We start from the raw sequence: 27,058 nt of genomic DNA, 5'->3' as shown, positions 1-27,058 counted from the left end.
CTGTTCTCCCCTGTCCTCACCCTCTCTCCTACCCTGTTCTCCCCTGTCCTTACCCTCTCTCCTACCCTGTTCTCCCCTGTCCTCACCCTCTCTCCTACCCTGTTCTCCCCTGTCCTTACCCTCTCTCCTACCCTGTTCTCCCCTGTCCTTACCCTCTCTCCTACCCTGTTCTCCCCTGTCCTTACCCTCTCTCCTACCCTGTTCTCCCCTGTCCTTACCCTGTTCTCCTACAGTGTTCTCCTCTGCCCCTACCCTAGTCTCCTTGCCTTCTTTTCCTTCTCTGGCAAGGGGTCTCTACCTAGATCTAGCTCACTTGCAATTTGCTATGTAGACTCATATGTCCTTCAGTTGTACCAAGTTTCCTCCTACCTCACAGAAATCTCTGCTAGCATATTCATTTAGACAGAGTTGTTTTAAAGTCATGTTACTTTCTTGGAGATTGATAGGTATGTAAATTCACTATTCTCCTTCATACCAATTATAAATTTCTGATAAAATGCATTCTTAAGTATATATCAGAACATCAAATGATGAACAAGTTCACTGAATCTCTTTGTATTATACAATGAACGTGAATATTCTACAAGAACTATGCAAAAGAAAACAAGATGCAGCTCTTTGTGGGAATTATTTTCCATTGTTATCAGTTCATCTTTGATTGAAAGATATGTGCAAAATTATTGTAGTCAAACTGTTAGGTTGACTACAATAATCCTTTTAACAGACAATTTAGTATGGACCAAAAATATATATGACTTGTCTAATATCATGTTAGAGCATTCTAGAGTCAGGTACCCAAATTGACTATTAGAAATACTGTATGTAAACGCCTTGAATTTTTTGTTGAGATCAAGTGTAATATATGTTTGTATATGAGCTAATTTGCTGGTTCCCATCACATTTTACATCAATGAAGATTTATCCCTATTTTATTGGTAAGTATTCTCCATCTTTCTGATAATACAGATTTTCATCTCTAAATTTAATTCTCTTTTGAAATTGGGAGCAAAATTCCTTAATGCCAATATCACCTGTCTTTCCAACTATGAATTTTACCTGAATGTATAATAGACATGAATACATACAGTACTAATGATTTATCTATTCAGCTGATGGTTATTGTAATGCACATCTTAGGCTCTTTTTGAAATAATTCTCCATCGGCTGCTATGAATGGGCATGGACAAGACAGCTTCCAAGATGTTCTGCACTTGGCCATCCATGGTGTGATCTATAGTGGCATGTAGACTTCATAGAGAGTGAGTGAGTGAGTGAGTGATGCTTGACTTTGAACTCCGAGCTTCATATTTCTTAAACATGCACAATGTTATTGAAAAATATACCCAGTTCATTCTCATTTTAAAAGATCAATTTACTTTTATGTGCATTGATATTTTGCCCGCATGTATGTCTGTATGAGGGTGTATTAAACACCCTGGAACTGCAGTTATAGACAGCTTTGAGGGTCTGTGGATGCTGCGAATTGAACCAGGGTCCTCTTGAAGACAAGTCTGAGAGTTTAACTGCTGAGCCATCTCTCCAGCACCTATACCCAGTTTTTAACTTTCTTAGCATTAATTAAAATTGTTTAACTTTTATTTGCAATTGATACATAGTAATTGTATATACTTCAGTGAGCCTATCAGTCGTCTGCTTTGCCTATCATTTTATGTGGAGGTAATATCTGGAATTTGTAGCTGTTTTTAAAATATGGAATTAAAATCTAGTTTTATTTATTGTTATTTTCATATCCCAGAACGTACTGATATTTTTGTATGGATAGATGTGAGGGACTGAGACCTACATTCCCAACTTAACAGTTTGTTTTGTTTTCTAGCAGATTTTTATTATGTGAACAATACCATGTCTAATACCTGAACAAGCTCATTGAATGCTAAGCAATAAAGGTTCTGGCCAATACTTCATAATGAGTCTCTGTGATGTGACTGACCTTGTGCCTGTTTCATTTAGTCTTAATGAATAAGACCCATTCCCACGCTGTTCTCCATAGTTTCAGTTCTAGCACAGGACACTGAATATTAATTTACTTAATTTCAAAAGTTCTTTTCTATGAACAGTCTTAAACATTTCTCATTAAGAAACTACTTTCTTCTGGGGATGCAGTAGTATCCTCTCATCAGCTTCTTTGCTATTTACAGTTTAAGAAATGAAAACATATTCCCTAGAAACTTTTGCAGCCAGGATCTGTTGCCTTTTGCTTCCTTCCCCACCAAGTCTGATCTGAAGCCTCTTATTAAAGGTCGATTTCCTGGGGTGTAACCCGACTTAGTTGTGTGATTGTGTTTTATATATTTGCAGGGTTTCTTTGATCAATAAGCCATTAGGTAAAATCACTGAGTTCACAGTGGCATGGTTTTAACTGTGAAAATGATTTATGTAAATATTCAACAGGATCAGAAGATTAGCTGAAGTTTGGAAAGAGACCTAAAAATTTGCATGTGAAGCTTGGTCTACTAGAGTTCCTTTGATTACAAACTGGGTTTTTGAGTATTTGTCCCCATATTATTTAATTCTGCTAATCTGCCTGCTCTTCAAAGGAATCAAACATTTAAAGGAGTTTGCATCACACAAATGTCCTGTTTGTATATTGTATTTTGATCTGCTACCATTTGGTGTCACTGTAGGGCAGGGCTTTTAAACCTTCTGAGGTAGAGGCCTCTTTTTATTATTATTTCTGCTGTAAAATATTGTATAAAGTTCATGTACAACTCGCTGCACTAAAATGTTATTTTAAAATGAACCATAATATTTTTGTTGGAAAATAAATAATGTAAGAAGATTGAAGACAATGCAAATGTCCCTTGAATGCCCATCCCCCACCTCATTTAACACTAATTGTCATGCTAACAGTTGGGTTCCTCCTGCTTTGTATTACTAATGCATGAATGTTCAGATGAGCACTTTAAAAAGTGCTTTGTTCAGAAACTCTTTTCACTACATAATGAAGATTATTTTCATGTTGCAGTGTTTCTAAACTCTTGTTTAGAATTTCATAACCCATATTATGGCTTTCCTTTAATCATTTGCTTTGACATCACCTTGTATTCCACTATAAAATGAACCCACACACCTTTGGGTATTTATTGTAAGATAGCATCATTCTGTAGCACTGTGGTCCAGATAAGTCTTAGATCCTTCTCACTAGCTATATGGCCTTGAGTAGGTGTCTGTTCATATTCATTTGTTCCTATCTCTATTTTTATATGAAATAAGACATAGTTAGCTTCTCATTGATTTTCTGAGTAATTACCAACACCTAAGTGGCTTCCAAAAACACAAGTTTATTATCTTACAAACTTTTGTTTTAAAAAATTATTTATTTATTAAAAATTTCCACCTTCTCCCCTCCTCCCATTTCCCTCCCACTCACCACATTCCCACTCTCCCTCCTTCTCCAGTCCTAAGAGAAGTCAGGTTGCCCTGCCTTGTCAGAAGTCCAAGGCCGACTTCTCAGGTCTAGGAAGGTGAGCATCCAACAGTCTATGCTCCCAAAAGTCAGTACATGCAGTAAATTGAAAACCCATTGCCATTGTTCTTTGCTTCTCTGTCAGCCCTCATTGTCAGCCACATTCAGAGAGTCTGGTTTGATCACGTGCTCCTTCAGTCCCAGTCCAGCTGGCCTTGGTGAGCTCCCATTAGGTCAGTCCCACCATCTCAGTGGGTGGGCGCATCCCTCTTGGTCCTGACTTTCTTGCTCATGTTCTCCCTCTTTCTGCGCTTCATCTGGACCTTGGGAGCTCAGTCCAGTGCTCCAATGTGGGTCTCTGTCTCTATTTCCATCCACCGCCAGATAAAGGTTTTATGGTCATATGCAAGATATTCATCAGTGTGGCTATGGGATAAGGCCAGTTCAGGCACCCTCTCCTCTTCTGCTCAAGGACCTAGCTGGAGACATCTCCTTGGACACCTGGGAGCCCCTCTAGTGCCAAGTTTCTTGTCATCCCTAAAATGGCTCCTGTAATTAAGATATATACTTCCCTGCTCCCATATCCACACTTCCTCCATCTCAACCATCCCATTCCCCCAAGCTGTCCCCAATCCTCCCCTTCTCCCTTCTCTCTACCCATCTCCCTTTACACCCACTCCACCCCCATCCCCGGCCTCCCAACTTTTGCCTGGCAATCTTGTCTACTTCCAATATCCAGGAGGAGAAATATATGTTTTTCTTTCGGTTCACCTTCTTATTTAGCTTCTCTAGAATCACGAACTATAGGCTCAATGTCCTTTGTTTATGGCTAGAATCCACTTATGACTGAGTACATACCATAGTCATCTTTTTGGTCTGGGTTATCTCACTCAGTAAAGCGTTTTCTATTTCCATCCATTTGCATGCAAAATTCAAGATGTCACTTTTTTACTGATGAATAGAACTCTACAGTATATATGTGCCACACCTTCTTTATCCATTCTTCTATTGAGGGGTACCTAAGTTGTTTCCAGGTTCTGGCTATTACAAATAGTGTTGCTATGAACATAGTTGAACAGATGCTTTTATAGTATGATTAGGCATCTCTTGGGTATATTTCGAAGAGTGGAATTGCTGGATTCTGAGGTAGGTTGACTCCCAGTTTCCTGAGAAACTGCCACACTTATTTCCAAAGTGGTTGCACAATTTGCATTCCCACCAACAATGGATGAGTGTTCCCCTCACTCCACATCCTCTCCAGCATAGGCTATCATTGGTGTTTTTGATTTTAGCCATTCTGACAGATGTAAGATGGTATCTCAAAGTTGTTTTGATTTGCATTTCCCTGATCTCTAAGAAGGCTGAGCATGACCTTAAGTGTCTTTTGGCTATTGAACTTCTTCTGTTGAGAATTCTCTGTTCAGTTCAGTACCCCATTTTTTAATTGGGTTAATTAGAGTTTTAGTGTCTAGTTTCTTGAGTTCTTTGTATATTTTGGAGATCAGACCTTTGTCTGATGCAGGGTTGGTGAGCATCTTCTCCCAATCAGTAGGTTGCCTTTTTGTCTTACTGACAGTGTCCTTTGCTTTACAGAAGGTTCTCAGTTTCAGGAAGTCCCGTTTATTCATTGTTGTTCTCCTTGTGGATAGCCTCAGTGCAGGAGCAGGAACTGTTCCTGGGCCAAGGACTTAGTAGACAGTAGGACAGGCTTGGGGGAGGCAGGGTCTTGTGGAACAGAGAAGCCCCTGGAGCTGGAGGTACCCTGCACTCCCTTCCACTCTTACCACCTTTCATGTGGACCAAAAATCCAGAGAAGGCTGGTTGGGCCGTAGTCCTGCTGTAGAGTCTAGGGTCTTCCCACCTGTAGAAGCAGCCCACATTTCTTGGACCATCCTTTCCAGAGTCAGATCTTACCTTTGTTCTCTGTGAAGTCTTCACCAAACAATCTGCCACATTCCGAACTGTTAGTTTCAAATGTATTGTTAGTGTGCTTTATTTCCTTTCTTTACCCTTTGAGACATTCTCTCTGGAAAATGTCTCTTAGCATTTCTATTCTTTTACATAAAAGTCAGCATCTTTACTTCCGTTGCCATAGTACCCTGCGCATATTTCTGTGTATGTCTTATACTGGATTCTAAGTGTTAGTTTACAAGTAAGAGTCTTCATTTATGCTCTGAACATTTTGTTAGACCACTATGTTACCAACTTCTTGATTTCATCTTCTATCTCATAGTGAACATATGATATTGATTACATGGATTCCTGAAGAAAACAGGTGGATTAAACAGAAAACAGGCCAAAAACATAGCACGAACAACAGCAAAAGACATAGACCTATTTTTTTTTTAAATTTAGCTATTATGATTGTTTGTGGGGATAGGAATACTCCAAGATACATAGGCCAGAGGACAGCTTTTAGAGTTGATTCTCTCCTTCACTTTTACATGGATTCCCATGATCGAGCTACAAGTTCCCCACCAACTGAGTCATCTTGTTGGCCCCAAACAAGTGTTCTTTACACTCACCTTTTATAAGGTATTGTTAAACTAATCATTTTAATGTTGTTAAAGATAAGCCTGTAGATGATGCTGTGTAATCCACTGCTTCCTGTTATCCTCCTGCACTCAGTGGACATCTCCTTGGCCTTTCTTTATTCAGAAGTCCAGACTGACTAAGTGCAATAATATAGATGATAAAAACCCTCCTTTTGGTATTCAGAATTGATTTCTAAAAGTGTTTGGGAAATTATGATTTGTTGCAAAAATCGCGGTTCATTGAAACACCTTTAGAGAAGATTGACAGAAAAAAAATGGGGCTCCAAAGAGGCTTCTGATATGGAAACAAGCCTTTCTCAGGCTGAATGCTACCAGATGTTTCCTCTGACCTTTTAATTTTTCTTATGTAAATGCTTTACAAATGTCCTGTTCTAAATAAGGCACAGGTTATACTTAAGTTAAACTTTAAAACTTAACAAAAAGGCATGGACATAGTCTAGTTTCCTTATTTTTTTATTTTTGTGTATATGAATGTTTTTGCCTGCATCTATTTCTATGTAGCACATGCATGTGTACTTCTTAGGGAAACCAGAAGGAAGTGTCAGATCCACTGGAACTGGAGTTACAGACTTTTGTGAGCCAACATGTGGATCCCGAGCATCAAACCTGGAACCTCTTAAAGGGTAGCCAGTGCTCTCAATTGCTGAACCATCTCTATAACCCCTAAGACAATTTCTTTAAAAACATTCTTGGCTTTTCATAATCCCTGCTTCCTTTTTTCTTCAGAAATTCAGCTTCTGTTTTGTCTGTCAATTGCAAAACACATGACTGTCTGAAGATGGTGGGAGCCAGAGTCTTCTGCGTCTTGCCAGCTCCTTCCACCTAGTGATGCTACTTTCCCGCACCTGCCAGGTGTCCAAGCTCCCATGTATTGTTAATCTCATCTGCAGATCTTTCCTGTACATGGAGAACATGTGTTTAGAATGTTGAGCTATTATTTCCTAACTGTTTTCTTAGCTGTATATATCTTAGAATTAAGCTCCACCTACGATTGCAAGCATTTTGCCATTGTTATTCATTTCTTTCAATACTTTAGCTTATATCCTTCTTGAGCAGGTATTCCTAGAATCTATGTCCCTGTAGGTTCAGCACACAGACAGTTTGCTTCTCGTTTTAAGACTGATTAATTTATCTTATTCTGCATTACTGTTGATTTTTCTTTGACCTAAAATCCATCAGCTCTTTAATGATTGTAATTTTTCTTTTGATTTGATTTCTGCCTTCTATCACATTTTACTGCCTAAGCCAAAGCAGTTTGCAGTGATATTTGAGCATTTAATTAAAGTGAAATTCTTCTGGTTTGACTAGTTAAATTGTTGTCAGTTAAAGGATAATTCTACCTCCCCACTTTGTTTTTCTGAAGATCTCAATGATTTCTTCTAAATTACTCAATTTCTTAATTGTTCTAATAGGTGACACTAAAGGTCCAAGCTGACACACCTCATCAAAGGCCATATATTTTTATGTGTTTAATTTACAGCCTAAAAATAATGCATGAACTTTGGTTTGATTAAATATATCCAGAAAAATATCTAGGTTTTTTTATAATTGAGTTCAGTTCTTGACTAATAGACTTGCTGTATTTAAGGGTTTGCTGGTATAATTTGAGCTCTCCTTAGCTAATTCTGAAGAAATGCTTCCTGCAGGTATTTTTCCTGTAATGCAGTTCTCAGTCTTAGCTGTTCAAAGTGCTTTGATTTCATTGGTGGCATTGGGCCTGTTAATGTTAGGTCATGTTAATAGTTAATACTACTTACTATCTGATATTGTTTATATGAATACCTACAGTCATTTATATGAACTCAGCAATGATTAATTCCTTATTGGTTTATCTGATGGATACAGTTCCCAGCATTCTTAAGATTTTGCAGTAAACACATCTCTTAACTGATATTTTTCCTTTGTCTTAGTTGGGGCCAGTACCATAAGTAAACGTGTAATGAGGAAACATTGGACAGTAATAAGTGCTTCATGGAAAGTGGTGTCGTGTTGAGGATGTTTCAGTAGAGTGGTTACGAAGCTTCCATAAAGGTGTAATGATTGAGCAGAAGTGTGACGTCAGTAACTTGGATGATTTTGAGGAAGCATGTTCAAGATAGAGAAAGCCATGAGCAGCCATCATGATTTTAAGGGGAAAACGCATCTGATGATATAATGCGTTGGTGCAAAATACAATTCTAGTTGCAAAAGAGAATAATATAGTTTATTCCATGTAACATTAGTGATCAGGAATGCAGATTCTGGTTACCCTGTAGGATGTGAAAAAGTGGTTAGTAGTGTATGGCTGTATAGGGGCCAAAGGTTAGAAACCTCAACATTCTCTCTTACAGACCATGACACTGTTGAGAAATGGTCAGGTTTTAGACAATTTTGAGAATTGGGAGACTAGGATATCTGCTTATCCAATTTAGCAGATAAGGGGAATCCAGGCTAATTCCAGGGATAGCAGAGTGTGCAGACTGTGGGGTGAAGGTCACCGCCTAAGGAGACGAAGAGAAGCCTTGCACAAGGAAGATGCTTTTGAAAGTATTGGTGGTCCAAATGAAGAGGTCATCTATGCATTTGGGATGTGCCATGGGAGTTCAGGTCTAGAGGTCCTGTTGGTGCTGACTGTGTGCGCTTGGCATTTAGATAGCCTGGGGGCCAGCTGAGCTCCCAAGGGAACTGATGGGAATGGATCTCAGGCAGTGAAGGGCTAGAGGAAATATGCAAACCTTCCTGTGTTCCCATCTTTCCCCCAGAGTACAGGCTCGGCAGCAGCAAAGTTGTGTTTGTGTTTGTCCTTGGTTACCACCTCTCTGAGGAAAATGAAAGTTTCTGATCAAGGGAATTGTACAAGGTGATTTTATAATATGACACTGCTGCCTTTTGTTTCAAAAACTAGACAAGAGTTTGGCTGAGCGGGCTGTCTGGCACTAAAGAAGTATGCAAGTGATTAGTGACTAGGCAGGGGAGGCTGCTAGTCGTGAGGATATGTGTCTGTGGGAGATAAGAAATAGCCCTTGCCCACAGACCCTGCTCTGGTTACAAAAATGTAGCTGTTTCTAATTCGTCGTCATAGCAAGTGTACGCTCCGTAGACGCTCAGATAGAGCCAAGATGCCAAAGTGTACAGGCATGTTCTCGCTTGATAAATCTTATTTAATCAAAGGATTGAATTCATTTAGTTCAAATCTACATCAAAATAATAATATCAAATCTTGCCATTAAGCAGAAAAATCACTTCCATACTGGCAATTGTGTTCTCTGTCGAGTGGGAAGAAAAGTGTCATTGAGCTCTGAATGGAATCTCTTGTGAGCTTTTGTTGCCCATGTTCTCTGGAAATTAGCAGAATGTCAGCTGTATTAAATAACTCTGCAATTCTTTAATTTATTAGAACTAATAAAAACACAGCATGACCCAAATAACATGCTATTTCATTGAGTTGCTAACACTAGTGAGTTTCTCTGAAAGTTTGAAATTTTAACTGTGGCATATTAATTTCCCTCCCCCACTTTTATGGTAAAAAGTACAAAATATTGCTTGCCTTCGGAGATCTTAAAACCTTGCCATGTCTGCCCACAAGCTGCCATGTAACCTATCTCCACTTTGCTGTTTCCTGGTTCATCATCTCGCTCTCTCCTTTGCTAACACTACTTGAGCCATAGGGCCCCTGCATCCTTTCTTAGACTCACCAGTTGCATTCTTGGGTGTAGTTTTCCAAACGTTCTTTTCCATTCTTGTTCACATTCCCTGGACCTGGTGTATCCCTAGACTTGCTGTCCATGCATCTTATTCTCTGTAGCTGGAGAGCTTGTGTCCTCCCTTTCCGTTCTTCACAGGAGGTGTTGCCATAGAACCATACCTGAGGTGGTTTACCCAGTCGCCAGCGCATCTCCACGGCACCCATTGTATTCTCACTTATTCTATTCTGGTCCACTAGCCTGTCACCCACCATAGTGCTGTCCATGATAATAAGAAGCTTTCTCAGATATCTATTAGTGGGTTCTGTTCTCTTGAACGGTACCTGGCATCTAGTTAGTATCCAATAGATACCTGGTAAATGAATATAAAAAGCCCCTGGATAGTTCATTATTTCACTTTTTTTTTTTTAAACATTGAAAGCTAAAGCTATTTGAATCTTGGCTCACAAACACTTGACAGACAAACTAACACGTTCCTAGCACTGGATCTGGATTAAAGTGGCTTGGCTTGGGATTTTGTATCCAACTATCACTCTCTGTATTTATAAATGAATTGGTTAGACCTGGGTTTGAACTTTGACTTTGTCATATTTTGTCTATAAAGATGTGTACATTTCTTTACATCCCTCCCTCCCTTCCTCTTTTCCTTCTTGCCTCCTTCCCTTCCTCCCTCCCTCGCTTCCTTTTTAAATATAGGGGAAGATAGGCTAAGCTGTCTCAAAGGACTGTTTACCAAAGCCTGTGCATCATGGGCACAGCTCAGTATTGCCTGCTGCTGTTAGTATCCTAACATTTTTATTTTGAATACTTTCTTCTTTAGATTAGGACTTAGCCTCTTAGGGCCACATCTCTGGAAGCTCTTACTGTCCTGTGATGCTGTCGCATGGCTTATGCGCACGTGCTTGTTCCCATCACTGTCTTAGGGCTCTTGTAGTGTTTCAGACAATGTCAAGTTCCAGGTCCAAGTTACATTCTGTTTGCTCTTGACTTCTGCTCAGAGCTTCACTCTGCTGTCACATTGGATTCCTTTTGTTCTCTCTTCTTTCTTCTTTGTGCATTGTGTCTGACTGCTTCCTGGTTCTTAGCTTTTCTAAGACTAGAGGAAGATTTTTACACAGATAATTTATCTTCTACTCCCTTTTCCGTATACTTATTTCTTTCCTCAGTATTTTTTTTTAATTTATGTGTGTTTGCCAGCCTGCATATATATATGTACCATATATGTTCCTGGTGCCTTGAGATGGCCAGAAGAGGTCACTCTATCCTCTGGAACTGGAGTTATGAAGGCAAGTAGGTTCCAGTCAATAAATCTGGGTCCTCTGTTAGAGCATCCAGTTCTCCAGCATTGGTTTAGTCATCTGAACTTTTTTTTTTAATTTTTTTATGGTATCTATGGCTTGTTATACCTCTTAGATGAAGGTTTGGATTGTAGTGGGGAAGAACGTTGATGCAGGAATCTTAGGTTAATGGCACAAATCTTGCATTAAATAAGCTAACCCAGAACCAGCAACTACATACTAATTCTATTATCTGACTTTACTGATGGAGTTCGTATACTCATATTATTTTTACAATAGCACCTTAAAGTAACAAGAATTAGAAATCGTGGATGCTCTGGAGATGGATTACTGGTTAAGAGTGCTTATTGAGCAAGTACAAGGACCTGAGTTCTCATCCTCAGCCCCCGTGTCCTTACACTGAGACATGGTAACAAGTCGACCTCCAATAAGAGTGGCATATTCCAGGTTCACTGAGAAACCGTATCTCGTGGGACTAGACGAGAAAACAATGGAAGCTGATACCCAAGTTCTCTGGCCTCCATGTACAAAAACCGTATTGATAGACCACATAAAACATGTGCACACAGCACATGCATAATTCATGCATATACCCTTCTACACTTAACCATAACATGTATATATAAATGTCTTAACCAAGAACCGCCATACTGATGATTTCTGCTTTCCAATTTTAATGTCTCATTGTTTCTACCCTATTGCATTATTCCTAGTTTCAAACCTCTTACAATATTGGCAAGTTGTGTCTGTCTGTCTGTCTATCTATCTATCTATCTATCTATCTATCTATCTATCTATCTATCTATCTATCTATCTATCTCTGTGTGTATATACTTGCATATGTGTGTGTGTGTTTGTGTACACATACACATACAGAGAGAGAGGCTAAAATAATTCAAAGGGAAACATTTAAAAGATAGACTTGGCCTTATATTGTATTTCTTATGACCTGTCTTATTTCTGTTTTCCTTTGCAAAACCCAAAATAGCAGTATGTTTTCCCCCAGAGACTAAGGGCCCAAATGGGAGAGGACTTTCCTTTCTTCTTCAAACAGCATAATGCAAAGACTGCCTCATCTGAGTCCCTATGCTTGTGTTCCTGCTACATTTTCCTATTTTTTTTGTCCCTAAATTAACAAGGAAACAATTCTCTAGGGCTGAAGACTTCACCACTTCTCTGGGATACCATAATAAATTATATATTTCTGTTTAATTTACCTCTGGCTCCTCGAACACAGCTTGGTGCTGCTTTGACCCCATTTTCATTGGATTAGTTAGGATACTTGTCTGAGATTTTTGCTTCATGTTCTTTGCTCTTTTTTTTTATTTTGTGTTTAACTGTATATATCATTAAATACCCTTATCTTGCATAGCAGACTTTGCTCTTTTGAAAGGATGAATGTGTTTGTTTTCTTTCTTCTAACATTGGGTTGAGTTTCTTTAACTGCAGCTCAGCTATGATCCATTATTACTGCTGTTTTTCTTTCTTTTCCAAGACTGCCAGTTTTTGTCCAAGTCCAGATATTATTTTGTTTGTAGGAGGAGTATGGACTAGTTGAGTTGATTTTCTTTTTCTTTCTTTAGTGAAGAGCTATCATAGCTTATTTACCACCAACTTTACCATGATCACCAAATAATTTGTCTCACTGTATTTCCCACAATTTTTATAAGACCAAGAATAGCTGAAAATTCCTCCAAATACTTATGTTTTCTGTTATTTTTCTGTGTTAATTTTTTGCTTGCATTTTATTTACATTTATACATTTAGGAGTCAAGGCTTAGTTTATAAATTTTAAATTCTTGAAAACTTGCCGTAGTTTGTGGTTTTCAATGAAATTGATTGAATGGTGGGTTGAATTCTGGATTTCTGATTGCTCTTTTATGTCATCTTGTTTCTTTTTGTACAGTCAGCTATGTGGCCTTTTATGCTATAGGGAAATACAATATTTCTATCCTTTGATCAGAATTCCATTAGAAATTGTCATTATGGACCCAAAAAGCAAAATAAAGCATGCAAGCTTTTAAGGTCAATTGAACAATAGTATATAGATAATGGATTTAAGCTTCTAGCAGTGCTTTATTAAGAGTTTTATTGGCACATTATTTTTTCTTTGCCTAAGTTCTTGCCTAGAATTTTATAAAAATCTTCTGCATTTCAAATGCTAGTTAATAGAAAAGTAATTGAGGTGTGTGTGTGTGTGTGTATTCATCTGGTAAGGAGAAGATAACTTGCGGTTGGTGTTGTTCTTCACGATGGGTCACCGGTCCCCTTCCTCCCACTCCCCCTCCCTCTAATTTTTTGAGAGAGTTTCTAATTGACCTAGAACTTGCCCAGTAGGCTGAGGGCTGATGTAGCCAGCTTGCCAGCCTCAGGAATCCACCTGTCTCCACCTTAGTAGCACATTGATTATTTTATTAGTCATGGCAGCTTGCTTTTTTATGTGGGGTCTGGGATTATATGCTGTCATTTTGCTTGCAAGACAAAATATTCTATCAGCTATGTTATTTTTCAGCTCTGTTTGAGCTTTTGACAATCTTTCACCTTATTTCTAAACTAGATACTGTTCTGTTCTCACACATTGTATGATTTATTCTCCTGCTTTGTTTTTCCTTATCTTGGAGATTCTATGTCTGCTATGGCCTCAACTTGTTACTTGCTTTTCATGGAGTTATCCATGGTTTACTGCTGATTGCGGTGACAAAGGTATCTAGACACTGCTTTTTGCATACTCTCTTCAAATGCAGGTTTCTGCGTATGTTTCTTATAATCTCATTCATTCTGCCCATTGCCTGATTGCCACATTTGGCCAATATTTTCGTTGTTCTCTCATCCTGTATGACTTTCAGATTCAGATCTCATCTCTATCGTCTTCACAAAGACTGGGAACTCTTCCTTATGGAAGGCTGGAGAGTTACTTGATCAAAAGTACCCTGAGGGCTAAATGTGAATGCTCCCAAAATGTTTCTACCTCTGTATTGACCTGAAAAGTAACTTCGACTAAACGTTGAATAGATTTCTGAAAAGCCTGTGAATTCTTTGTAGAAGTCTCCAAATGAATGGTCTTTGTCCTACTGGAGAAGCAGAATGAATACTACAAACAATCAGAACTAAGAAACACAGCAAGGTGTCATTGTTAGTGAGCCTGTATTTGCAATAAATACCAAGCTTCTTTGACATTAATATGGTGGCATCAGAGAGAAACATCAAGATTGTATAAAATGGCCCATACAACATATCAGGGAATTAGTCATAAAAGAGTTATTTTGAGTTGTTATTACTTAAAAATGTAAGCTATTTGGCAAACATCACAGGAAAATACCTCTTTCTCATTACATTTAAATAAGCTATTCTGAAGCTTGGGAGCCAATTCAATGCTTCTGCCTCAGCTTCCCCAAAAAGGAGAAAACAAAACAAAACACACAAACAAAAAATCTTGAATATTTCTTAGTGGATTAACTTTTGAACCTAGCTACAGTATTCTACCCCTTGAGTTATGCTGTTGAAGGTGTGGTTTAGATCCTGCTTTTATTTCATGATTAACTTTTACTTCATCTGTTGATTAGTTTTGAATATGTAATTAGTTAAACATTTGCGATTTCCAGGGCTTTAGTCAAAGTGACTATTGTTGGAAGTATTTTTATAGTATTTTAATGATTTTCAAGTCCCTCCAGTATAGTGAAATTTACAAAACCAGGAAAGGATTGAATTCTTCTACGTATTTATTTCATTCCTGTCAATGAAATGGATTGAAGGGATTGCATGCTTCTATGTGTTCATTCATGTCAGTGAAATGCCAGCAGCAAACCAAAGTTGAAGTAGAATAGAATGTACTTTTTATTTATGTGTGCTTTAAGTGATGGCCTTATTGTGTAGTCCAGGCTGATCCTGAACTTGCTGTCTTTCAGCCTCATTTTCTAGAGTCCTGGAAGCATAGGCTGCTGTAACACAAAACTAGAATTGTCATTTTTTAAAAGCAGTAATGTTAAGAGATGATTTAACCACAGTGTAGTTTTAATAAAATGGCCCCATAGGTTCATATATTTAAATGCTTAGTCAGCTGGTAGTAGCGTTATTTTATAAGGAGTACTCGTAATTGTGGCCTTGTTGAATAGGTGTGACCTTGTTGAAGTTAGTGGGGTTGGGCTCTGATGTTTCAAAAGCCCATGCTAGGTCAATTTTTCTTCTCTCTCTCCTGTGCAACAGGATGTAGCTTTTAGTGTTACTCCTCCAGCATCATGCATACCATCATGCTCTCTGCCATGATGATAATGGACTAAACCTCTGAAATGGTAAACAAACCCTAATTAAATGTTTCTTTTATAGGAGTTGCATTGGTCATAGATTCTCTTTACAACAGTACAGCCTCCACAAAGACAGAAGTTGGTACTCACAGGATGGGACTATTGTTGTGACTGGCCCTGACCATGCTGATTTTCTGGAGGAATATGGATTTGAGACTTAAGACTAGAAAAGTGGTTGGGTACTTTAAATGGGGCTTAATGGACCATCCTAGTAGGAACATGCAAAACAGTATGATGAGGGTGATGTGGAATGTGGGTATCCCCAGATCAAGAAGTTTAAGATGGGCAGAATATTAACAAGTGCTCTAGAGACTATTTTTGTGATATTTTCAGAAAGAATATAGCTATTTTCTGCCCTTGTGCTAAAAAATTGTCAGAGACTAAATTGATGAATATTGGATTAGTAGCACTGACAGGAAAGATTTAGAAACAGCCTCATAGTTCCCATGTCACGTGGTTAGTGGTGATCATTATTATGCAGATCTTTAATGAAAAGTAGCAAGTGAGGCGTGGAAAAATGTGAAATACACAGTTTGAGGAGGAAGGGAATGCCAACAAGCGTTTGTTTAGAGTCTAGTGCTCAAGGAGATAAAAAGTTTAAAATCTGATGCTAAGTGGAATAAAGGGTATGGTGACTCTAGGGCAAGATCCCACCCAGCTAACTTCTAGAAAAGAATTGGAAACCTTAGGCAGTGAAGTTACCTTTACCATCAGAAAGTTGATGCAAATGTAACTAAAGGAAATGGCCATGTTTCAGCCCCAGCAAGGAGCCAACCTTGTCAGCTTCCACCACATGACTCTGTCTATGTGTCCATGACTATGTTGAGAATACAAGCAATCCAGTTGTGGAAACTCCTGTGGCTAAGGAAAGCCTTTGAAACCAGGCACGTGTCATAGGTGTCCCTGCCTAGAAGCACAGAGAAGGCCTTGTATGAACATGTGAAAGTGAATCTTTGGTTGTGCTGGAGACCCAACAATGTTGGATATGCCAGAGTCATGGACACTTACTCAAAAACACCGAATTCTGAGTGTTGAACCATTTCAAAATATGGATGTTGAAGTCAACAAAGCTGAAAGAGTTGGCAAACCGAAGATCAATTTGACATCAGACATGGAGTTTTCCCTGATGGATTTTAGATTTCCTTAGTCCAACATTTCCTCACTCTTCTTCCTCTCCTCCCTCTTGGAATTTTCCATTGTATTTTAGAAATGCATAAACTGTTTTTATTTTGACTTTGAAAGCTAAGAGATTTCCTTGAGTCTCAGAAGTGACAGAACTTTGAACTGTTAAACAGTGTTGAGGATACACAATGGGCAATTTTGAAGTTGGACTGAATGCATTTTTACATTATGATATGGCTATACACCTATGGGGACCAGCGAGTGGACTGTGCTGATTTGATAACAATGGCTCCTAGATGCTCATATATTGGAATTCTTAAGTGATCAGGGAGTGAAACTGCTTGAGAAGGTATATGAGTGGGACCTTATTGGATTGGGTCTAGGCCTTGATGGATAACATGTATCACTAGGAGAAACTTCAGGTTTCTAAAGTCCATGCTAGGTCCAGTTATCTCTCTGCCTCTCTCTCCCTGCTTTTCTGTGCTCTCATCCTCCTGACATAACTATAATGAACTCAACCTCTTAATTGTAAGCAAGGTCTTAATTATATGTTTTCTTTTAGAAGATTGCTTTGGTCATATTAATGGTATCTCTTCACTGCAATAGAACAGTGACTAAGACATTTGGCAATGGTGATGCTGTGCTATTCATCATAACCAAACAGATTGCTACCAAACTTCATATTTTTCTGATCACAAAGTCTCTTTTGGTGTCTTTTCCCCTTAGCCTATCGTTCTTGTAGACAGAGTGCTGATTAAACTACCCTGCCCATCTGCCTCTCCTCTTTCTTTTTATGAAGCTAAGGTAATATGTTAGGTAGAAGTTCCACTATCGAACCTACACTCCAATCTGAGTTTTGCTTTTTACTAATTCTGAGATTTCTACACTCAAATTGGACTATTTTTGCAATTGTTTATAGCTTGGGCACAGAGTGTATTATTTCATGAAAAAGGTAAAATAAATGATTTAGACTTTGAAAAATGTGGTCATGTGTGCGTCAGTTTGAAGTTGTCATCTTCTCGTTTCTGTTCATGTTGTTTCCGTACTGGTTTTCTGCCTTCTTACAATTCCTTTTAGCAAAGCCTTCAGTGGTTTTGGTAACTTACATGCTCATGTTGTTTTGCTATTATGCTAATTGCCTTTGAAGTGAATATTCTTTATTTAGTTTACAATTATTTAATTAGCCTGCATGTGCATGCCCACATGGGGAGCATGTAACATAGTCAGAAGATGTTTCTAAAGCCCTATCTGTTGTTCCACCATGTGATTCCCAGGGACAGGAAGAAGTCCAGCCAGTGGACTTGGCGCCTTGTCTTCTCCTGGGGATCAATCTCATCAGCCTTAGTGAATATATTTTTAAAGGAGATTCTAAATCTGATAAACTTTTTCCATCCAGTCATGATAGTACATGCTTGTAATTCCACTGTTTAGGGAGTAAAAGCAGGGGGATTCAGTATTCAGGTATAGTATTGCCAGCATAGGGAGTTTGTTTGACATGAGCCTGGGCTCCATGAGCCTCTGGCTTAAAACAAAACAAAACAAAAAAAAAACCCAAAACAACAAGCAGTAGCACACCAACCCCTTTCTATTTTTATTTGCATTCTATTTGACACCATTTTCCTTCCTCCTCAAGGATTGCCTTTACCAGTTATTCTGGTCTCCTGGAATTCATTTTGGTTTTCTTTTTATTCTTGTGGTTTCTTACATCATGATTTTGAAGAGAGCTGGTTTCTGTTTTCCCCTCTTAGTTTCCTCCTCTCTTCCTTGCCCACTGTTTCATCCATCTCCACTTCTTTTCATCAGTGCACATTTCTTTTTCTTTTCACTGTTTACTGCTTTGGGGCTTGCATGCCAAGTCCTCATGCAAGTATTGATTAGAATGATGCCATCTGCCTTCATTCTTTACCTAGATCACCCCATTTTTCATTTATTCATAACACCAAAGGCCATCCTTCTTTCCTTATTGTGCCAATCTTTTATGTTTCTGTTTGCTGTAGGTGCCTTTTGAACTCAGCTACTTTTATTGGGGACTCCTGTGTGCTGCTTTCCTATTGATAATTGCTTTTAACCTTTATAAGTTCAACTTTGCTGTTCTTAATAAGTAAAAAGTTTATCTAAATGAAGACTTGAAATTGTTGCTCATTTTAGATATATTTTTTAAATTTATGTGTCTACTTTTTTAGTTTAGGGATTTAAAATAGTCTATATATAATCAAAACAAAAAAGGGAGGCATTTAAGTTTATAATGCACTTGTGGGTTGTCTTTTTGATGGTTTATATATTTTTTTCTTGATTGTATCAAAGCATGATCTTTTTTAGTTGAACCATCTATATAGCACTGAAATTTTATTGCATAATTGACTTAATTTGTTTCATTTGGAAAAACAAAATAAAACACCATTCCAGTCACATCCTTATTGCTAGTCAGTCATACATCATTCATTAGGAGTAAAGCCTTTAGTGTTTTTCGCATATAAGCCAAGGATGTCTTATGATTCAGCACTTTGCAAGCAATGTTTATAGGGCGGTTTTTAGTTGAGACTATCATCCATTGCCTAGGATGTTTTCTTTTGTACCCCAGAAGTTTGAATACAGATGTCTCATGGATTTCTGTAAATCTTTGCAGGAAATATACTGGGGAAATGAGGCCATCCTTAACTAAATTACTGTATAATTAGGCAATTTTCTTTTACTTCCAGTTTAATGTATAATTATTGAAGATATAGCTTTCCTCATTTGAAGTTTTATTCCATGCTCCTTAAACCTCTATTGCGTTTGAAAAGTCTGTGAAGGTCAGTTTTCATGCAAATCAGGAAATACAATAAGAACTGTTCTCTCAGAGTGTTGTTCTCATAGGAACTTTTGATATATGTTATATACATGTGGAACTTTTGATATATGTTATATATGTGGAACTTTTCATATATACATGTAGAACTTTTGATATGTTAATGTTAAATACACAAGTAACTTTTGATCTATATTATATGATTGTATTTGAAGGCCCATGTGGCCTAAAAGAATCTACAAGAATTAGTACTGTTTAAAAAAAAAAAAGCCTAACAGAAAACTCTTGTAGATCCCAGTTCATTTAGCCACAGTAGAGAATATGATGAAACATGAGGCAAAAAATAAATAATTGGTTAATTTTAGTTTCTATATTTCAGTAGAAATTGTACACTCAAAAATGTTTTTAGAATTTTATTTCTATTTATACTATAAACCATAAAATATAAAGAAATAAATTTAACAAATTTATGTGAGCCATGTAGAATACAAAGACTAGAGAAAGTATATAGGCTTCCTTATTGAGGCCGAACTGTCTGTAGAATAAGCTGTGTTCCATGAGAAGAGAAATAAAAATCTCCTACATCTCCAGAACCCAGCCCCTCTTAGCTTTTTTTTTCTCTTGAAAAGTTTTCTCTTCCCAAAGATAATTTGCAACAGAACTTAACGCTCTTTGAGCCACAAGGCAGAAAGCAATTGTACCAGAACCACCATTTGCAGGGCTAAAGAGGAAGAGGCTGTCTGCGTGGCACTTACGGTTGTATCTACCTTGATGCCTACTTATGTGTGTACCTTGTCTAGAGGCTGACACAGAGTACAGTTGGCCAGAAAGCACCTATGGAAGGACAGATGTAAACTAAAGCATCTGCATGTCCAGCAATGCTCGGAGACACCAAACTTCTGGCCCTGTCCAATGGAGGAATGCTTTATCAACGTATTTGATTATGACTTGAGCCAAGGAAAAGAGAATGAAAGCTATTCAGGCATGAAGGTCACCACCATAGGGAAAGATCTATTAGATGCCACTTCGCACCGCAAAGCTAACATCCACCTCCCGAAGGAAGATTTAGGTTGAGTTCTACTTAGAATGCTAGAGAGAGAAAGCGCTTAATTTACAGAACTTCTTACACAGAGAAAGAATGAAGGAAGCCCAGGGCACTCAATGTGATAACCATCTAGTGGCTGGTTTTTCTCCTGAAGTAAGACCACATAGTCTCCAAAGGGAGGCTGTAGAATTCTGCGTGGGCTCCGCTTGAAAATACAGTACTTAAAATTAAGGAAATTAGAGAAATTGTTAGGGAAAATGGCAAAATAAATCTGTTTCCAAAAGGTTTTGATTGTGGATTTCACGTCTGCAAACATAATGTGAATGCAGTGATGATCTTCAAGCCCAATAGGAAAGGGCTGGGGGAAGGGAGTAGTCAAAGAAATGAAAATATGGTGTTAATTAAGAAATACTTGCAAGGAAATGAACATGACAAAAATGTACCATATGGCAATGCTAGAACTGAAAAGTTCAATAACTAAATTGAAATTTTTAATTCATAGATTTAATAGTATGTTGGAGTGAGCAGAGGAATCAGTGCACTTGAAAGCAGATTTATAGGAGTATAAATGTACAAGCCTTGGCGTGCTTTGCATCTATAAGTATGTAAAAATTTTACCATATGTACTTTGCTGTTGTTTAGTTTTCTCAAATAATTTTAGCATAACAGCTTTAATATCATAAGGCCACATTTATTTTAAAAACATTTTTGATATTCTGAGAGTACTACCCAGACATAAGGCACATGAATAGTTTTTTCTTTCTCCTCCTCTTCTTTTTTTTTTTTTTTAACAGCTTTTCCTACAAATGAAATTAACTTTTTTTCTCCCTGAGTTTTCTGGAGATCATGAACATATTGGCCTGCTAACAGTAGAAGATAGACATATTTTTTCACATAATTAGAAAGAGCGAGTTTAAAACCTTGCTTTAATGTCTTCACTCCTGTTAGATCCCAGTATTTTCTCAACCACCCTTGCCTTTGAGAAGCAGAGCTGCTGTTTTGATCACCTTGTTGCCTATCATCCCTCTCCCACAGCAAATGGAAGAATGTCCTCTTAGCCAGGTCTGAGCAGAGGCTGGATCAGCAAAGCAGGTCTGTAGGAGCACTGCCAGCTCAGCACTGTTGGTGTCAGCCCTGTGTATGAAGGAGAACGGAAAGACATCGAGATGACAGTGGGCCACAGCTGGACAGACCATGCTCTGTGATGGGATGTGTTCCCTAGGAACTATATGCATTCTCATACAAAAACATAGCACATGCAGCTTGAGGTCCATCCCAGGTGGTTTATACATTGTGACTGGATTTCCACACTGTTGTCCTCAGGTGGTGCTAAGGTGCAAGGTAGATGGGATCTTTGTTCCATCGAGGTGTTTGCCACGTGGGCATCTGGAGCATTAGGGCAGTAATATTGGAGCTGGATCTTTTCAATCAACAGGTTTATGTCATGCTAGAAACTTCACTGGTTAGTTTTATGACTTTAAGGAATTTTGACAAGAGATTGACTGATCACTTAACGTTTTTTTTGAGATAAGATCATATAAACTCTGCCAAGTAGACAAGGAGAAAAATCCCTCTAATTTTTCCTAAGTCCAACTCCCAACTTTAATAAAAGGACTCGAAAGAGAACTGTAGTGAATGTTAATACACTGCTGGTATAAAATTTAAAAAGCTGGTTTTCCTCTATGCAATAATGGATAAAATTATTCCATAATGAAATTATGGGATGTTATATCTTCCACTGTTGAAGACAATACTAAACGTGAAGAGGTGGGCTCCAAAAACAGTAGTTAGGACTTCTGTGGCGCTCACAGTTCATAGCAGGCCCAGTCTATTCTCATTGCTTCTCTGATTTTTTTTAATTGACTTTTGCATTTCCCTATGCCACCACTCATGTTTATTCCCAAGAAATAAAAGTTTGAAAACAGTTTCCTTTTTTGTTTTTGATCTTGCTTCTTGTTTACTCTGTAGTTAGCACTTTAATCAGATGGTGTTGTCTGTGAGTGGTGGTATCAGTTGTACTCCTTTGTCTTCAGAATTAGGGCTGCTAGGCTGCAGAAGAGGGCTTAGGAGGGCTTAGTGATTCTTCTGCTCTCCCAGAAAACCAGGTTCGATTCCCATGGTGCTGAATTACCATCTGTAACTCTTCTTTGCCCGGATCCGTTACCATCTGCTGGCCTCTGCATGCACTGCAGGTACATGGTGCACAGACATACATGCACAACCCTCAGACTCATAAAAAGATACATCTTTTTAAAACAGTTTTTAGAAATACAACTTAAATCGTCATGCGGTGGTGGTGCAGGCCTTTTATCCCAGCTCTCGGGAGGCAGAGGCAGAGGCAGGCAAATCTCTGTGAGTTCGAGGCCAGCCTGGTCTGCAAGAGCTAGTTCCCAGACAGGCTCCAAAAGGCACAGAGAAACCCTGTCTCGAAAAACCAAAAAAAAATAAATACAACTGAAGTCAAAGCACTTTTTAATTTTTTGCTCAATCTTCAGATTATAAATCTCTATGATAGACTTGGATATCTTGAGTTTGTATTTCAAACAATAATCTTAATTTTAAAACGAAGTCATGGTTTTTTTCCCCTGGACATTTTCATTATTTAGCTTGCAGCCCACTTGTCCTGTTCCTCCTGCCCTCTTGTTCTGTTTCCCATTTGATCTCTCCTCCATGGCTTTCTGTTGCCAATCCAAGTACTGGAACAGCACCAGGTAGGCTTTCCAGTTCTGTGTTCAGCTGACTACGAGTTCCTAAGAGCAGAATGGAAGTCCTCAATGTTGATGAAATATGGGAAATAGTGAGAACCAGAAAATGTTTTTCAAGTTTGCACAATATTTTCCCCACCTTTATCCTTTTTAAATTGTAGTCTACCTGAAGCAAACATTGATTAAATCCCATTCAGAAGAACACTCTTACTATTTTTGTCGTTAGACCATTACTTTGATGTGGTCTCATACTTAAATAGGGAATCCGCTCACCACAAGGAGGTAAGGTTGACCTGTAAGTTGCGTTGTAGCACAGTTATTTTGCTTCAGACATGTAATCTAGTAACATCCCAATACTAATTTATCCGAGTTTGCAGAATGAGCAATATGTACCAGATATCTAGCAAAAGCCAAAGTCCTCTTCACAGCAGCTGCTTTTAGGTTTTCTTCTGTGACTTTGCTTTCTCAGTGTTACACGAGTATGCAGCTCTGTGTTCTGCATTACATCATAGACTTTCCCTTTCCCAGGTACCTGTCCTCAGTGCCAGATACACTCATTAGTCATACAAATCTGGGTTATGTTTTTCTAGGAAAATTAATTACTTTGTGTTGGCTACATATGGTTAGCTTGTCAGAAGGGAAACTTTAGCATATTTTGGGGTGGTATAATCTAGGCATTTAAACAGCCATTTTTTCCTCTTCTTCTTTATGCATAAAATAGTACATTAATATCTGCTAGAATTAACACATTTTGCAATATCTCAGCATTACATGGAATACTAGAGAATTATTTCTAATGTTACCTGCAAAGTGCCTGGACCTGATTTCATAATTGCTAATGAGAACCAAGGAAAACTAGAGATGTTGTGGGTCATCATTCACCTTTTGAGTGGCCATGATTATATGTCCTACATTTTAGTAGTATTCTTGTGTTCCTCACTATTTTAAAGGTATTAAATTTAATATAGTAGCATCTGTACAACTAAGGTATGTGAATATTGGCCATCACAGTGTTTAAGGATTAATAAATAATTTAGGAAAGTTTATCTATTTGAGGTCACGAGATGTATTTTAAGCCAAATAAAATAATGTTATGAGAGGTAATCACCATTAATCCTTACTTTTTGTATTACAGATATCAGTGTGTCATAAGACTTAATTTTCTAGTAGAGTGACCTTTTCTTTTTCTATAAGTTTATATTGCTCAAGCTACAAAACACACTAAAATACCTTTGTTGAGCCTATTGTCTTTTTACTGTATTGTAAGGGAAAATGGTATTTCTTCTTCTTCTTCTTCTTCTTCTTCTTCTTCTTCTTCTTCTTCTTCTTCTTCTTCTTCTTCTTCTTCTCCTTCTCCTTCTCCTTCTCCTTCTCCTTCTCCTTCTCCTTCTCCTTCTCCTTCTCCTTCTCCTTCTCCTTCTCCTTCTCCTTCTCCTTCTCCTTCTCCTTCTCCTTCTCCTTCTCCTTCTCCTTCTCCTTCTCCTTCTTCTTCTTCTTTTTTTTTTTCATTTTACCTGGAAAGAAATTGCAGCATTTATAGTGCCTGTAGAGTGGAATTTTTACTAGTTATGCTAGTTTGGTTCTTAGAAACTTGCTTATTGCATTGCACACTGCTGAGGAATGGAATAATCTTTCTGTACACTGTGAATATGTATTACTCTCATTAGGTATTAAAGAAGCTGATTGGCCTATAGCAAGGCAGGATAAAGTTAGGTAGGACAATCAAACTGGGTTGCTGGGATGAAGAGGCGCCAAGTTAGGTAGACACCACCCAGCCACCAAGTAAGCAGGATATGTAGAAAATGATGAAAGAAGCCATGAGCCAAATGGCAAGTCATAAATGGAAATATGGGTTAATTTAAATGTATGAGTTAGCTTGTAATAAGCCTGAGCTATCAACTGAGCATTTATGATTAATATTGTACTCTGTGGTAATTTGGGAAGCAACTGCAGTCTGTACCATCTTTTTTAAATCAGAGTCTAATCCAGGACCCTGTGTATTCTATGCAAGTCCTCTACCACTGAGTCTCTAGTCCTATTTGCTTTAAATACCATTTAATTTAAATGACATGTATATGAGCATGTTACATTTTTCTGAATAATCCTGTAACTCTGATTTTCTGTTTTTAGTTATAAACTGATTGGCCCAGTATCTAGGGCTTCTTATTAACTCTTACAACTTATATTAGCCCATTATTCTCATCTGAGTTAGCCATGTGGCTCAATACCTTATTCGGTGGGACTGTCACATCTTGCTTCTTCTCTGGCTAGGACAGGCTTCTTCCCAGAATTTTCCTGTTCTCATTGACCCACCTCTACTTCCTGTCTGGTTGGTCGCCTATACTTCCTGATTGGCAACTGGCCAATCAGCGTTTATTTAAAATGTAATGACAGGATACAGACCATTGTCCCATACCACTTCCCCCTCTTAAAAAAAAAAAGAACTCTGAATCTAATATTCTTTGTTTACCTTTTCTCCTGACCGTTAGCCATAATAACTTGTACCAATATTCTAAACAAAGGAAAATATCCATAGTCCATTTTTTGGGAATGTGGGTACAGTTTTCAAGACTACTTCCTGCTGGCTGGGTGTACTGATAATCTTATGGGGATCTAAAGAAAATATAGAATTATGGAATAATCCTGATTTTTGTTATATCCTGTGTTCGATACAAGCTTTATTTAACATCTCATCTTCCTCTTTGATGATCTTGAACAAGAAACTTCATCTCTTTTAATCCTGTTGTGTTGTCTCATTTTTATCTGTCTTTGCCTCAAACATCTTTTGATCTTTGCTTTAACACTTCAACCGTTTTATTATTCCTGCCCCATCTGTCTTACCAAGACCTCATATTGATAATGTATTTTATGAAGGAATTCACTGTAACTGAGGGACAGTTTCTATTGCACCTACATGGATTTTTGCCTCGTGTGTAGCTAGAACAGAGGGTGTTAACTTAAGAGGAAGAATGGGCCCCTCTGTTCTTGCTTACATGTCTTGCCTTCTGTATTCCTCAGCAGCAAAACTGAGTCCCTCTCCAAGGTTACCTTGGCATGTGACAGTCCCATGACTTGTTGCCACTCTATCTTCTGCTACTCCCATGTTTCCTAAGTTTGATTCTGCTAATTTAGTATGTGTCAGGAGCCATTCTACTTTCTGTGTTTCTGAAGAAAGTCAATTTAGTACAAATTGGGACCTATTTACTCTCCCTCTATCTAACACATACTGTTAGTCAGCAGGGCTTCTGAGGACGGCAATTGCTATTTGAGGCAAACAAACCCTTTTTAGACCTTTCTGAATATGTTTTAAACATGACCCAATGTATTTCAGTATTGAACAAAGATTAGTTCGTGTCGATGTGATTGCTTTGTAGTCTGTTTCCTGTGTATCCTGTTATATTTCTTAAAGCTTTGGGGTTTTGTAATATTTATTTGATTGCTTAATTAAATTTCACTGTTTCATTAAAGCTTTCGTTTCATTGCATATCTGAATTGTTAATTTTTTTTTTTGAAGGATGGCTGGATTCCTTACAGAAACAAGCAGAGCTCTCCTCTTCCTGCCATCAGTTTCAGGGGACATATTGCTTCTTCCGTACTGTCATACCAATAAATCATCCCAGATTACTTGCCGAGGTACAGTACTGAAGTATATCATGCATTTTAAAGGAAATCTGCTATTTTCTTTTCAATCAGATGAGCAATGTGAAGAGACTCCGGCCACGACTCAGTGCTATTCTCTTTAAGCTTCAATTTGAAGAGCAGGTGAACAACATCAAACCTGACATCATGGCTGTCAGTACTGCCTGCGAAGAGATCAAGAAGAGCAACAGCTTTAGCAAGTTGCTGGAGCTTGTGTTGCTAATGGGAAACTACATGAATGCTGGATCCCGGAATGCTCAAACCTTCGGATTTGACCTTAGCTCTCTCTGTAAAGTGAGTTTGCTTTTTTAAAACACATATTTGCCTGAACACTTACTCTTAAATGTCATCCCTGATTACATTATTTAAATATTTTTATTTTGATGGGCTCATTATCAAGAACTTGAACTGAACCATGAACTCAAACCTAGAGTGAACTGAGCTAATTTACTCAACCTCTGAACTAAATCCAAATATTAATTTTCTCTGATCTGC

General features: G+C 38.1%; 1 protein-coding gene across 5 annotated transcripts in view; it reads left to right on the top strand.

Moving 5' to 3' along the window:
* The window catches only part of Diaph3 (diaphanous related formin 3), a 452,383-nt gene that overhangs the window by 214,229 nt on the left and 211,096 nt on the right, over positions 1 to 27,058 (top strand). For all 5 annotated transcript variants that reach the window (XM_087912260.1, XM_087912261.1, XM_087912259.1 and 2 more), the window contains one exon: positions 26,618 to 26,857. In XM_087912260.1, coding sequence (XP_087768386.1) covers positions 26,618 to 26,857 — 240 coding nt within the window. The remainder of the gene's footprint in view (positions 1 to 26,617; positions 26,858 to 27,058) is intronic.

Source organism: Myodes glareolus, chromosome 12, assembly GCF_982192425.1.
Source record: "Myodes glareolus chromosome 12, mMyoGla1.1, whole genome shotgun sequence".
Taxonomy (NCBI): Eukaryota; Metazoa; Chordata; class Mammalia; order Rodentia; family Cricetidae; genus Myodes; species Myodes glareolus.
This window is presented reverse-complemented; position numbering and strand designations above follow the sequence as displayed.